The sequence below is a fragment of the Apostichopus japonicus genome, chromosome 6 (assembly GCF_037975245.1).
Source record: "Apostichopus japonicus isolate 1M-3 chromosome 6, ASM3797524v1, whole genome shotgun sequence".
NCBI lineage: Eukaryota > Metazoa > Echinodermata > Holothuroidea > Aspidochirotida > Stichopodidae > Apostichopus > Apostichopus japonicus.
This window is the reverse complement of record NC_092566.1, coordinates 13,024,798-13,038,610: the sequence shown is the minus strand read 5'-3', so window position 1 is coordinate 13,038,610 and position 13,813 is coordinate 13,024,798. Positions and strand designations below refer to the sequence as shown.

At 36.0% G+C, this 13,813-nt stretch overlaps 1 protein-coding gene across 3 annotated transcripts in view; it reads right to left on the bottom strand.

Moving 5' to 3' along the window:
- Window positions 1–13,813, bottom strand: part of LOC139969025 (protocadherin-15-like) — a 65,374-nt gene that overhangs the window by 3,271 nt on the left and 48,290 nt on the right. The window contains exons 28-39 of one of the 3 annotated variants that reach the window (XM_071973725.1): window positions 13,610–13,740; window positions 11,502–11,717; window positions 10,761–11,011; window positions 10,192–10,410; window positions 8,790–8,882; window positions 7,935–7,976; window positions 5,473–5,514; window positions 4,911–4,943; window positions 4,196–4,232; window positions 3,391–3,491; window positions 1,998–2,340; window positions 915–969 (exon numbers count right to left, since the gene is read on the bottom strand). In XM_071973725.1, the coding sequence (XP_071829826.1) occupies window positions 949–969; window positions 1,998–2,340; window positions 3,391–3,491; window positions 4,196–4,232; window positions 4,911–4,943; window positions 5,473–5,514; window positions 7,935–7,976; window positions 8,790–8,882; window positions 10,192–10,410; window positions 10,761–11,011; window positions 11,502–11,717; window positions 13,610–13,740 (1,529 nt within the window). In that variant the 3' untranslated portion in view covers window positions 915–948. The remainder of the gene's footprint in view (window positions 1–914; window positions 970–1,997; window positions 2,341–3,390; window positions 3,492–4,195; window positions 4,233–4,910; window positions 4,944–5,472; window positions 5,515–7,934; window positions 7,977–8,789; window positions 8,883–10,191; window positions 10,411–10,760; window positions 11,012–11,501; window positions 11,718–13,609; window positions 13,741–13,813) is intronic. The other 2 variants (XM_071973723.1, XM_071973724.1) reach the window with 2 other exon arrangements.

Genomic DNA, 13,813 nt, shown 5'->3' with positions numbered 1-13,813 from the left:
GATCCTTGTATTGCTATGAACATATCAGCAACCTCACCAGACAGAAGCCAATTGTAGGAGCATGCTGATACAGCAGGCAATGGAAATTACACTGCAGATGTGCTTCAGTTAATGTGGTGGTATGGTAAACGAGCAAATCTGGGCTAACAAGGGTTTGTAACTAGGTCTGTGATTGTCTAATTATATGAAATGCTCATAAAACTTAACTTGACAAATATACAAACTAACTGTATTGAAAACAGGTTCCTTAATGGTTTGAATTGGTTTCCCAAACCCCAACAGTTAATATCAGAATTGTTAATATTCCCCTTTTCTCTGTTCTTTCCAGCATACTGACTCTCTCTGCTCCGCTGTCTAAAATAATTTATTCTTGTTTGTAGTGTTATTAGAATCTTAATACATCTGCCCCAGATTGGGATATAATAAAGTACACTCTTTGTGTTTTGTTACTACATAGAAACCTGACAACATTAACTTTGGTCTTCACAGTGTGACTTAAATGTGCAGCAACATTCCCATATTTGTACAGAATATGTGTACAAATGTAAATGAAGGTATACTCAATGACATCCACAATGACCCTTCGCTGACCCTTTGCTGACCTTTAAATGCTGCTCCACGCCTAACAATATCCTCAGTGATATTCATCCTTCTTCTTCCCTCAATCAGTTCAAAACCAAACTTTATTGTTACCTATTTAAAATTGCTTTTCAATTGTAATTTCTTTTCCATTTTCTCTCACTTCTTCAGTGCACTGAGATATATTTAATATTTATGCTCTATATAAGAACGGAACTGTTTTCTTAATCTGCCAGGGATCATGATCCAAGCTCACAAATACATTCAGTTAAATAATAAGAATGATATGATAAAAAGGAAATGTATGATAGAATAAACCAGGAGAAAGTGCAAACCTTTATGCAGATGCTCAGGATGAATGCAGAAAATTCAAGATGAGAGGTTAGGATGCTGTCAGCAAAGAGGAGGAAGAAAGAAGAATTCAAAAAGATAGATTTGAAGGGAGAATTAACTTTAGACAGTATTATAAAAAGAGGAATGCTTATTATTCCCTTACAACTTTTCTTGAACAATTCAATTCAATATGAATCCCCCTTTTGCCACATGACATGTAATGTTTTTTTTTTAAACGTAAGTATTGTTATGTTTTATTATCTTCTATCACTTTTTTGGCCAAACATGGATTACAATAAATTTCCTTGCTTTCATGTGTGTTGGATGAGCAGCCAACACAACCAACTAAGATAAACAACCAACTTTATGCTTTCAGTTTATTATATCAGTAATCAATATAAGCAAAGTCACAAATCTCATCTAATATTTAACCATGATTACCATTTAACCGGGTTTACCATCAAGAGAGGAAACAGTTTTACAATAGAGACAAGTAACAGTTTACCATTGAAACAGGAAACAATGTTACCATAGAGACAGGAAACAATATTAACATAAAGAAAGGAAACAGAGACAGGAAATATTTTTAACATAAAGAAAGGAAACAGGTTTACCATAGAGACAGGAAACAATTTTACCATTGAGAAAGGGAACAATTTAACCATAGAGACATGAAACAGTTTTACCATCAAGAAAGGAAACAGGAAATATTTTTAACATAAAGAAAGGAAACAGGTTTACCATAGAGACAGGAAACAAATTTACCATAGCGTCAGGAAACAGTTTTACCATAGAGTAAAGTAATGTAAACATTTGGGTGCTGCACATTTTCAGTTAAAGAGAAATTTTATAGGTCCAAGGAAAGTCAATGCAATGTATTTTCTTCACATGCTTTTTTGCACATCTGTGATTAAGCTCCATTTGATTAAAGTTTGCTTGACTTTGCAGAGAACAACAGCATTTCTTTGAGAGAGAAGGACAGACTGCCCTGGTAGAATCCGGGCAAAACCAGACAATCAGGGGATGAAATAGGAGTTTAATATCTATCACCCAAAGAAATGATAAAGCAGTCACTGTCTACTTACATTGGTCTCTCCATTGTCTCCTACAGCAGTTTCCTGTAGACCTTCATCTGAGAGGTTCATCCCTAGATTATCGTATGCCTTATACGACGGTAGAATTGTATCTGCCGGCAGGGTGCCCTGGTTGCTATAATCTCGGAGAGGGGGACTGGGGGCCTTACGAGAGGGTTGCTCAGGCACATGGGGCAGGCTAAAGTCAGGTGGTGGGGGTAAGGGGCAATCTGCTTCTTGGTAGGATTGCTGGTCATCAGGTGACCCAGGGGTGATAAGAGGTTCCTGACTGCTACTGTGTTGGTAATCAGTGGTTCCGATGTGCATTGGAGGTGTAGACTGACCAGGAACATCACTGAAATAAAAGAGGATACACTTCTAACTTGATACAAATAGTTATGTCACTGATGTGTTATAGACCTCAGTTATGTCATTGATGTGTTATAGACCTCAGTTTTGTCATTGATGTGTTATAGACCTCAGTTTTGTCACTGATGTGTTATAGACCTCAGTTATGTCATTGATATGTTATAGACCTCAGTTTTGTCATTGATGTGTTATAGACCTGAGTTATGTCATTGATGTGTTATAGACCTGAGTTATGTCATTGATGTGTTATAGACCTGAGTTATGTCATTGATGTGTTATAGACCTAAGTTATGTCATTGATGTGTTATAGACCTCAGTTATGTCACTGATGTGTTATAGACCTCAGTTATGTCATTGATGTGTTATAGACCTCAGTTATGTCATTGATGTGTTATAGACCTCAGTTATGTCACTGATGTGTTATAGACCTCAGTTATGTCACTGATGTGTTATCGACCTCAGTTATGTCATTGATGTGTTAAAGACCTGAGTTATGTCATTGATGTGTTATAGACCTCAGTTATGTCATTGATGTGTTATAGACCTGAGTTATGTCACTGATGTGTTATAGACCTGAGTTATGTCATTGATGTGTTATAGACCTGAGTTATGTCATTGATGTGTTATAGACCTCAGTTATGTCACTGATGTGTTATCGACCTCAGTTATGTCACTGATGTGTTATCGACCTCAGTTATGTCATTGATGTGTTATAGACCTCAGTTATGTCATTGATGTGTTATAGACCTCAGTTATGTCATTGATGTGTTATCGACCTCAGTTATGTCATTGATGTGTTGTAGACCTGAGTTATGTCACTGATGTGTTATAGACCTGAGTAATGTCATTGATGTGTTATAGACCTGAGTTATGTCATTGATGTGTTATAGACCTCAGTTATGTCATTGATGTGTTATAGACCTCAGTTATTTCAGATATGTAACCTTAAGAAGATTGATATCATCAAAAGGGAATTGAAACATGATGTTTTTTTTTACAGTTTGTGTAAAATGAAACATTTTCATTTGTTTCTTACCTTCCATCATCAGGTACGGTGTCCAGTACTCCAGCCTGAATTATACTCTTAGCCACAGCTGTGGCTTCCTCATCTTCTGGGCCAAAGTCAATTGCATATTCCTGACATGAAACAGAATGGGACTGGTATCAAAATTAATCAACTGGTTTAAAAAAAAAAATACTTGCAAGTTTGACCAGTCCTGAACCTGAAATATGATCTATGAGAGGTACCAACTATATTTTGTTATACTTAAAAAAGTATAACATGCAACTGGCGACCATAGACTTCACACACTGAAGTTAACCATAGACTTCACACACTCAAGTTAACCATAGACTACACACACTCAAGTTAACCATAGACTACACACACTCAAGTTGACCATAGACTACACACACTCAAGTTAACCATAGACTACACACACTCAAGTTAACCATAGACTACACACACTCAAGTTAACCATAGACTACACACACTCAAGTTAACCATAGACTACACACACTCAAGTTAAACATAGACTACACACACTCAAGTTAACCATAGACTACACACACTCAAGTTAACCATAGACTACACACACTCAAGTTAACCATAGATTACACACACTCAAGTTAAACATAGACTACACACACTCAAGTTAACCATAGACTACACACACTCAAGTTAACCATAGACTACACACACTCAAGTTAACCATAGACTACACACACTCAAGTTAAACATAGACTACACACACTCAAGTTAACCATAGACTACACACACTCAAGTTAACCATAGACTACACACACTCAAGTTAACTATAGACTACACACACTCAAGTTACCTGCACTTCCTTCTCCTTTACGTGTGTTGCTGCTCCACTGTAAGAAATACAAAAAGTACAGTATAAGTACCATCACTTGCAGAATTGAATGTTCATAAAGTATTTAATATCTATAGGTTTAACTAATAGTCTACAATCATATTTGTTTCCATTGCAATATTGCAATGAGAATACACCATATTGGTAGGGCACTTGTTTCACCCTGAAGCTAACAGTGGTTTTATGGTTTGACTTTCTGAACTGTATTGTGCACTTTGGTTAACATCTTACACAATAAACATTGATGTCTCCTAAATCTGCAGTTAGGAAGGCAATCATACTGTGATACATTGGGGTATGATAGAGGGATGTGTCTGGCCATATATATACTGTATTACTGCTTCAGAGTACCTCTGAAAAGTGCAATAATGCTGCATTACTACAAATTGAAGCTGCTGGTAGCCTACAGGATACCTAGCTGTAGCTATATAGTGTCAAAATGTAGCAGAACTGTGTGACATGTTACTACTGCATATAGTCTGTCATATATTTTATATTTTGCCAGTTCTAGTACAACATTGCTGCTAATAAGTATTCTATAAGGATCTTCCATTATTGTTGATACAATAATAAACTAGCTTACTTCAACAGTTCACTCAGTATCTTTTTCTTGTGTGTCTGTATTTCCATCAGTCATAAATATACACAAGAAGAGAATTAGAGAGTTTATACTTACTTAGGATATACTTCAACTTGACTGGTGGCTTCTCTGTAATAGTAATGATAAATAATATTAACCCTAATAATCAATTTCTACGGGGTGAATCTTTGCTGTTTGTTACCGAAGAGGATCAATGCTGTAATTACAGCTATCAATAATGAATATTCTTTGAATAGAAAACTTGTCTCAACCATTAAGATTGATACTAATGATGTGCAATCAGGGACTATTTCTGAAAAATGTTCTGAACTTAAGACATGGAAAACTCATCAAAACTCATCAATCACAAGTTAACGTATTATTTGTCTTTATTGAAGAATAATGAAATCAATTATCGAAAAAAGGCAGGGAAATCTAAAATGAGCAAAGAAAACTAATATCTTTCCTCTTTTTAAATTATTGAAATATTGAAAATTGTGTAAATAATGAACTATTGTGGAATACAAAATTGCATAAAAGTTCAACTGGGAATGCAAACAGACAACTCATGATGGCATTGATTCAGTTGAATTGTATTCCTCTTGAGCATTAAGTTTGGTAAACAGTTGAAATGGCTGCATGAAGACATGAAACTTACGTGTGAAGGGAGTTGTTGTCCTCAAAGAAGACAGGGTTAGAGCTGTTTAAGGGGGAAAAAAAAAATCAAGATTTCAGATGAATGATGTGAAAGTTGGAAATATGTCACAGATGGATAATACATCATCTGAAATAATGTTTAGAGAACTTAAATTAGGACAAGCTCTTACCCTCAAATAGATTTAAGTATGATACTAACGTCATGATAATGGTATGCTGATTGGCACACTCAGTAATGCTTAACCTACTGTCTTTAAAGGAGTGTTAGCTCAGTGGTTAACGCCAGTGCCGTTCAATCATAAGGTCCCGAGTTCGAGTCACTCCAAGACTAATGTATGTCGTCCAGTTACAGAGTTGTTGACAACTGACAATTCATAATCATGGACGTTAAATATGAATCTAAGAGACTGACTTCGATCAGATTGCGGCTTTGATAAGCCAATGAGGCTTCTTCGCAAGTTCCTGCTTGCAGGAGGATCTAATATACATACAAATAGTCTATCATGATCATGGTATGCTTAACCATTGGCACACACAAGAATGCTTAGCCTAATGTCTTTAAATAGCCTGAAATCTTCTTTAAGTGCAGCTTCAAAGAGCACAATGTCTTTGGTAACTAGACACTCCTATCATCAAGTCACCACTCAATACAATTAGGTTGACTTTTATTATAAGGTTACTTAAATATTGAAATAACTAACCAGGTCTGCCATCTGCAAAGGGCACACTTTAGATACTTAAATGTTTAGAGACATTGTATGCAATAGTTTTGAGAAATGTTTGAATTTGGCTTCCACTCAAATACTGAAAATGCTCTGGTTCTGTGTACAGAACTACATCAATCTTTGCATTTTCGCTGCAATTTGTATCAAATTTTGCCATTGCAAAATGAGATCAATTATTCCAACTTGAACCTAAATATGAATAAGAGCAAACAATCCAAGTAAAGAGCTGACACAGATAAACACTTTATACTCATGCATGACTAATAACATTACAGACAAAGGAAGTGGAGATGTAGGGCAGATGAACAAAAAAATGTCTTCAGCTTTTATATATTTCTCTCTTCAAATGTACCAGAGACTTAAGGGAGGGATACATTGGTGTGGGAGTAAAGATAGGAAATACTTTACAAGGAAGTATAAAACCAGACAGGTCTCACTTGGGTAATATTAACACACATTATCAGTTCAGTGCAAGGTGCCATTAAAGGTACATTACTGTGGTACAAAGCCATATATAAGTGACATAAACATTGAAGTGCAATTAATAGCACTGGTCATCCTTCTAGTATGCCAATGGCTTTCTATTTCTATGTTATTTCTAAGTATACAGGTTTATAATGATGAACCTTCTTTATGTGGATGCCAACAGTTCCATATCCACAGCAGCAATAGTCATATAATCATGTTAGGATGTACAATGACTAATCTGTGTCCTCAACCATTCCACATTGAAATATCTACATTTAAGCCCTACTTAAAGGAAGGATATAACTATTTTCCCACAACTGATATTTCAAACCAGCAAGTGTTTTCTTTTGAGATATTAAATTTGGTATCATTCGAAGCCTTGAATTTAGCTTTTAATGTTATTAACCTTTTCAAAATCAGTTTGGTATTCATAACTGCTCTCTAAGGTACCATGTTGAGAGTAGGATGCTGAGGCACTGCAGTATGCTGCAGGCAGGCTGCATAGGACATAATCTTTTGGGCTCTGTAGCTTCACACAGAAGACACTAGAGGTCCTCAGAGATAATCCATATTGTTTGATTTGAGTCATGCTAGCTGAGCAGGAGTTTGAAGCTCCTGCAGCTTTTGCCACAGTGATTAAATATGTGATGTATTCAAAGCAGTGGTGCACACACAGTGATTAAATATGTGATGTATTCATAGCAGTGGTGAACACACAGTGATTATATATGTGATGTATTCATAGCAGTGGTGCACACACAGTGATTAAATATGTGATGTATTCATAGCTGTGGTGCACACACAGTGATTAAATATGTGATGTATTCATAGCAGTGGTGCACACACAGTGATTAAATATGTGATGTATTCATAGCTGTGGTGCACACACAGTGATTAAATATGTGATGTATTCATAGCAGTGGTGAACACACAGTGATTAAATATGTGATGTATTCATAGCTGTGGTGAACACACAGTGATTAAATATGTGATGTATTCATAGCTGTGGTGAACACACAGTGATTAAATATGTGATGTATTCATAGCTGTGGTGAACACACAGTGATTAAATATGTGATGTATTCATAGCTGTGGTGCACACAAAGTATGTACAAAGGAACCACACTACTTACCCAGATCTGTGGTGTACACACAGTATATACAAAGGGAACACACTACTTACATAGATCTGGCCACAGTGATTAAATATGTGATGTATTCAGATCAGTGGTGCACACACAGTATATACAAATGAACCACAACTACTTACACAGATCTGGCTGTACCATCAATAGCTTCAGTAGCTCTCATCCTGATGTTTAAGCAATTTCACAGAAAATAAAACCTTGTTGTTAAGGTATAGATTTAATGTGATACCTGCTATCCTAGCAGTATTGGTTTATAGGCTTAGATTATAGATGAAAAGTGTTGACTTTTGGTCAAACATTAATCGTGGAGATTATCTGACATATTTGACTGCTCTTTGAATGACATTAGCAATACCATTTATTTAATGACATATTTAATAATTGTTAAAACTAAGATTTTAAGCAGGAGCCCACAAGAAGATAAAAGTACATTACGAAGGAAAAGTTAGAAAATTGTTTGTCTGCAATGAATTTAAGACAAATGAGTGTGGGTGGTGACTTATTTAGGTGTACATGTAGTTGTTGTTGTAATTGATAGCTAATAAATAGGTGAAAGCTAAGCGGCACTGTATGTGTTCAATTGCAGGTGTTCAAATCACATTCTCAACAGTGAAAGGTTTTCACATGGAGCACAGCTGTTCATTGCACTGTTATTCATCATTGCTTTAGTGTGAAGAGTCAAGAAAGAAGGTTGCTACTCAAATACCAACCTCAAATGTTCATGCAATCATGTCTATAGGTTTCTTAACATTCATGTCAAACATATTTACACTCTTAAAGTGTAAAACTACACACAGATTGAAATGAGATAGGAAAGTGAGGTTTCTCTACATGGCCATCCCATTTGTACGCCTACATAAATAACTATGATTCCTTTCTATTGCTATTACTGTTTCAACTAATTGAAGTATCCAACCATAGTTTGTATACAGTACACCAGCAGTAGTACCCACAGCTGGTCTGAACAAATTACTTACATTTCTAAATCCTCAGTACTTTGCTTGTAAGGATTAAACGTGCTGTACTGCATTGGCAGATAAATCCTGTTTTCTTCTCGTTCAGTTTCTCTCCTGAAGAGGCAACAAAACAAAATCAGGATAAGACCAACATACCACTTGAATCATTGAGGCATCATTTCACATAAACATGAACATGAACATTTCACTTGAACTTTCAATGGAACATTCAAGGCATAATTTTGAGAAGACATTGAATCTTTCAGTAACTGATTTGAAAGTCTCCACCCCCCCCCCCAACCTGCACACAGGGCTAAGAATCTCCCTTCACCACCCTTCCAAAGAAACTCACCCTACTCCCCATCCATCCATATCCCTTCACCACCCTTCCAAAGAAACTCACCCTACTCCCCATCCATCCATCTACCATCACCACCCTTCCCTCTACTTTTTTTGTACCAATGTCTGTATCCTATAATTCAAAAGTAAGGTCTGTTCATTGATTGATTTTACCAATATATACATGTACAAGGTCATGGCCACTATACTTATCCATACACCCCACCACCAACACTAAAATCAAAACATTTCACTCAACATCCGCTTGTTGTAAAGTAAACCAAGGACTTTACGATATAATTCATAGTTTGATTGTTTCTTATTGGTGGGTGCACTCAATGAACCTAACAGTCTTAAGCATATTCAATCAAAAGCACAATCCCATTGGGAGAGATTTAGTACGTCCCCATCAAGACCTGAGATAGCAACTACTCAGATTTACTTTACCATATGTCAAGAGAAGTCAGCAACATTGTTTGGATCATGAAACATTAGGTTACTGTAGACAAGAGGTTCCAGAATACATCCTGCCATTTCTTATCCAGTTCTTTCCTTGTTTGTTTAACATATTGTCCGTAGGATATCGTGGTCTGAAGTTACACAATGGGCACTCACTCACTACTCAAGTCTCACTAAAGTAGATTCTTTGTGAGCATCATAAAATTATATTATATTTTCTTTAATAAACAGCCCAAGTATCATTAAGTTTACTTTAATGAAAGAAAGAGAGTCTAAGTCAGTCTCCAAATAGAGTTGGATTATATCCTGAACATTATGAATTGCATGCCAGATAATTTATGTTATCCCTCAGGGTTCAATCTATAAACACAGTCACTCTATCATATACAAGTAGAGGGAGATTGCCAGTACATTTGAACGATCTGATCAATCATGCCACCCTATTATAAAAACCTACTGTAGACATTATTCTGACCTTCAGCAAAAATACATAATGATTGAATCATCACTCAGTGGAGATATCACAAATCTCCATAGCAACCCTTGGGATATGTCTAGACTCAAGATATATTACAGACTGAGCGGGGTGAGAGAATGGAATGGCGGCTAGATGATGCTAACTTACTTCTTCCACGAGATGAGGATGATGACGCAAGCCATCACAGTCAGGATGAAAATGATGACAGCTATGATGAGAAGGAGGACACCTTCAGGGGCATATGGCCGGTTCACCACAATCATCCCAGAATCTACATCAACAGGTTTTCTGATCTCTAGAATCTCCCCATCAGGCAAAAGTCTCACGCTGATGTCATCTAGCTGCTGTCTCCTTGCCAACAACATGCTGTAATAATAATAACAAGCATATCTAGCTTCAATAAGCTTAACAGTGGTGAGCATAAACTAAATTATAAATGACTGTCGCTTGTTTAAGCACAACGTCCCTTCATATCGCCAGATGAATAAATGGAAAATCAATGAATATTACTAAAATTATTAGTTTGATTCCTCTGGAAAGACGCTTAAAACTCTAAATGAAGATGTAAGGAATACAGTGAAGAAAATGTTTTATTTGGGATCATTGGAACTTTAGTTTAGGTTAGTTTAATTTACTTTAGTCAATAAATAGCTATCTTTAATTAGCTGCTGTATCAATCTTTTGTGAAAAAGACAAAGACTTTAATCATCTCTCACCCGATGGTGTCATTGTTCTGCCAAGGACGAGCTGTGGAGTCTTCTAGAACAAAGATGAGGACATCTGAACCACTGGGGTCTATTTCTTGATAATCTTGTCCTGTTCTTCTTTGAATGACATCTTCCACAAATGCATGAGCTGAGAAGAGCATACTCAGCTCTGCCTCTAGCTGCCCTCGTTGTTCCTCTACGATGCTGGTGCTCAGGTTTAGTGATATAATGATACGGTTTGTACTGTTGATAACAGATATCTGATTCATGCAGAGAGAAAAATAATTTTATCAAAAATAAGAACCGTTCAATCTAAGATTAATATTTGCAACAATACAGACCCTATAACTATGAATTAATTTGCAATACAAAAACATACAGTGTGAATAAGAAAATGTCCATTAGAATGTGAAGGACAAAGAAACCTGCAAAAATTGATTTCAATTCTCAATCAGAAGGCTTTGACATGTTGCAGTTTCAAATACTTTGAAGATATCAATGTTCAGCCTACTGCTACATATATACAAAGTAGGCAGTATTGCTTTAACATGTCAGTACTATCACATCTCTGTACTGAGTATCAACACAAATATTAAGCATTTCTAATTGAACATTAGCTAATGAGCAGGGAAAATACAGATAGCTGTAATCTCTAAACACTGCACCAGTTTAGACAAAGACTTACAAACGTTCACTATGATGACAAGATTGCGCAAATCTACATACGAGGCTGATAGGAATAAAACTGACCAGTAGTGTTGTTGATGTTGTTTGCAATTGTTCGCTGCTCTGATCTTCGGCGGTGATGATTAATCGATAGGTCAAATCGGATTCGTTGTTGTTGAAAGCTGCAGTTGTTACTACCACACCTGAACTCTCCAATATCCTAAACTTTGAATCCATAGCAGATGGAACTGCACTGCTCCTATAGACCACCTCCCCTACTTCTGTATCCAGATCAGTGGTCTGTGGAATATACAAGGAAGATTAGATAACAAGATAAGATTAGATCTAGTCAGATTTGATAAGACTTCACACCTTATCCTTGGTTAAATCAGTGATCTGTTGATAATTCAATGAAGATAACAGATTAGGTTAACCATGACAGTGAGAGGGTCTTACTCCCTTAAAACATCAATTCAACCAGAATGTAAAAATACATAGAGGTTTCAAGGACTTAATTACAATAGATTTCTGCTTGTTCACCAGGAATAGCTCTTACAATATAAATGTCCAGATTTCTACTATTTGATATCTTTTGAAAAGGTTTTCATAGCTTGAATGCTGGTGACTAAGATGACCTTTGACCTCCACCAAAAATAACAGGATTCTTCCTCTTAATGTGACATCTACATACCAAGTATGGAAAGTATCCATTATTCCTATGTTGAAATATCATGTTTATAAGGTTCTCAGTGTTTGACCCCTGTTGACCTCAACCAAAAACAATAGGGGTCTGCTAATAAATATGATACATACACATGCCAAGTATGAAAAGTATTCATACTTCCTACCATGAGATATTGTTTACAAGCTTGTTTGCAGAATTTGACCACATGGTGACCCTACATGCATTTGAATTCCACCTAAAAAACAATAGAGTTCTTTTACTTATTATAATTCATCTACATGCCCAGTATGGAAAGTAATGATGCTTCTTAACTCGGTCTTACACATTTCAATTTGTTACCTTTGGTGACCTCATATGACCTCCAAAAGAAAATAATAGGTTTCTTCCTCCCAATGTGATATATCTACATACCAAGTACAAAATGTATTCATGATTCCTATCTTGAGATGTCAAGTTTAATAGGTTTTCAGTTTCTGACATCTGGTGACCTCAGATGACTTTGACCTCCACAAAAAACAATAGGATTCTTCTTTTAAAACAACACACATCAACATATGAAGAATGAAAGTATCCATGGTTCCTATCTTGAGATATCATGTTTTCAAGCTGGGCATCACACACACATACATGTACACACATGTTTGTATTACATTCAGACTGAGGACCCCATTGTATTTTCCATTGTTCAAATCCACGTACCCTAACCTTAACAATACCCCATACAATAGAATTCTTCCGAGGACGTGGTGATTCTTTAGGAATCACAACGAGGACCTGAAATTCTTTTGTTCAAGTCCTCAGTCAGAATACAAAACAAACGCATACACACACGCCATCATGACTGTAAAATTATGCATATATATAATTTTAAATAGCAATGACTATAAAACTATATATATTACATATGATCCGACTAATGCTTTGATGGGACACCAATGTTTTTGTTTGAATTTTTTATCAGCTCAATCTCTGCGAATGGGCCAAATGTTATGAGTGTGTGATTATTAACTACATAATAGTAGCAAAGGTTGGAGTGTTAGAGTACGGTTGTTTCATGTTTATAATGGAATGATAATGAGGCTTTAAACCATGGCACGCAATGAACAATACAATACAATTTGATTGTTTCATTTTATGTTAGTCTAGTTAACTATGTAACCCTTGCACCCACCATAAAACCCAACACAGTTTTACCCTTTCCTGTTTTTCCGAGTTTGCAAAAGTTGTAGGTCATATTTGTTTGTTCATCTTTATTACTCAGAAACATCACTAAATTGAAAAAAATGAAATTGTGTGCACAGTCAACTAATGCTGAAAAGTCAGGTTTTCAGGTCGATATTATTAAAAATAAATAAATATGTAATAAGTATATGGAAGTCCTTAAGACAACAGAGTAAGTTGTCCATTATGAGTGGACAGTTAACACTGACTTCCTTGTAGCCCTCAAAAGGAATACATTTATCACATTAACTTTGAAATATAAATGCTGTAGTACAATCCAACTCACCCTTAGTTGAGTCACCAAACTTCCCTTGGTTGCAGTTAAGGAGACACCAGCATAATATACATCTGCTGAGAATGATGGTGGATTGTCATTGATGTCCCCGACCTCTATCATCACCTTAGCAATGCTTGGATCTGTAAGAGTAATATAACAAATATATTTATTAAAGGAAATACAGCTTCTTGGCTTGTGTCCAGCTTTAATAGC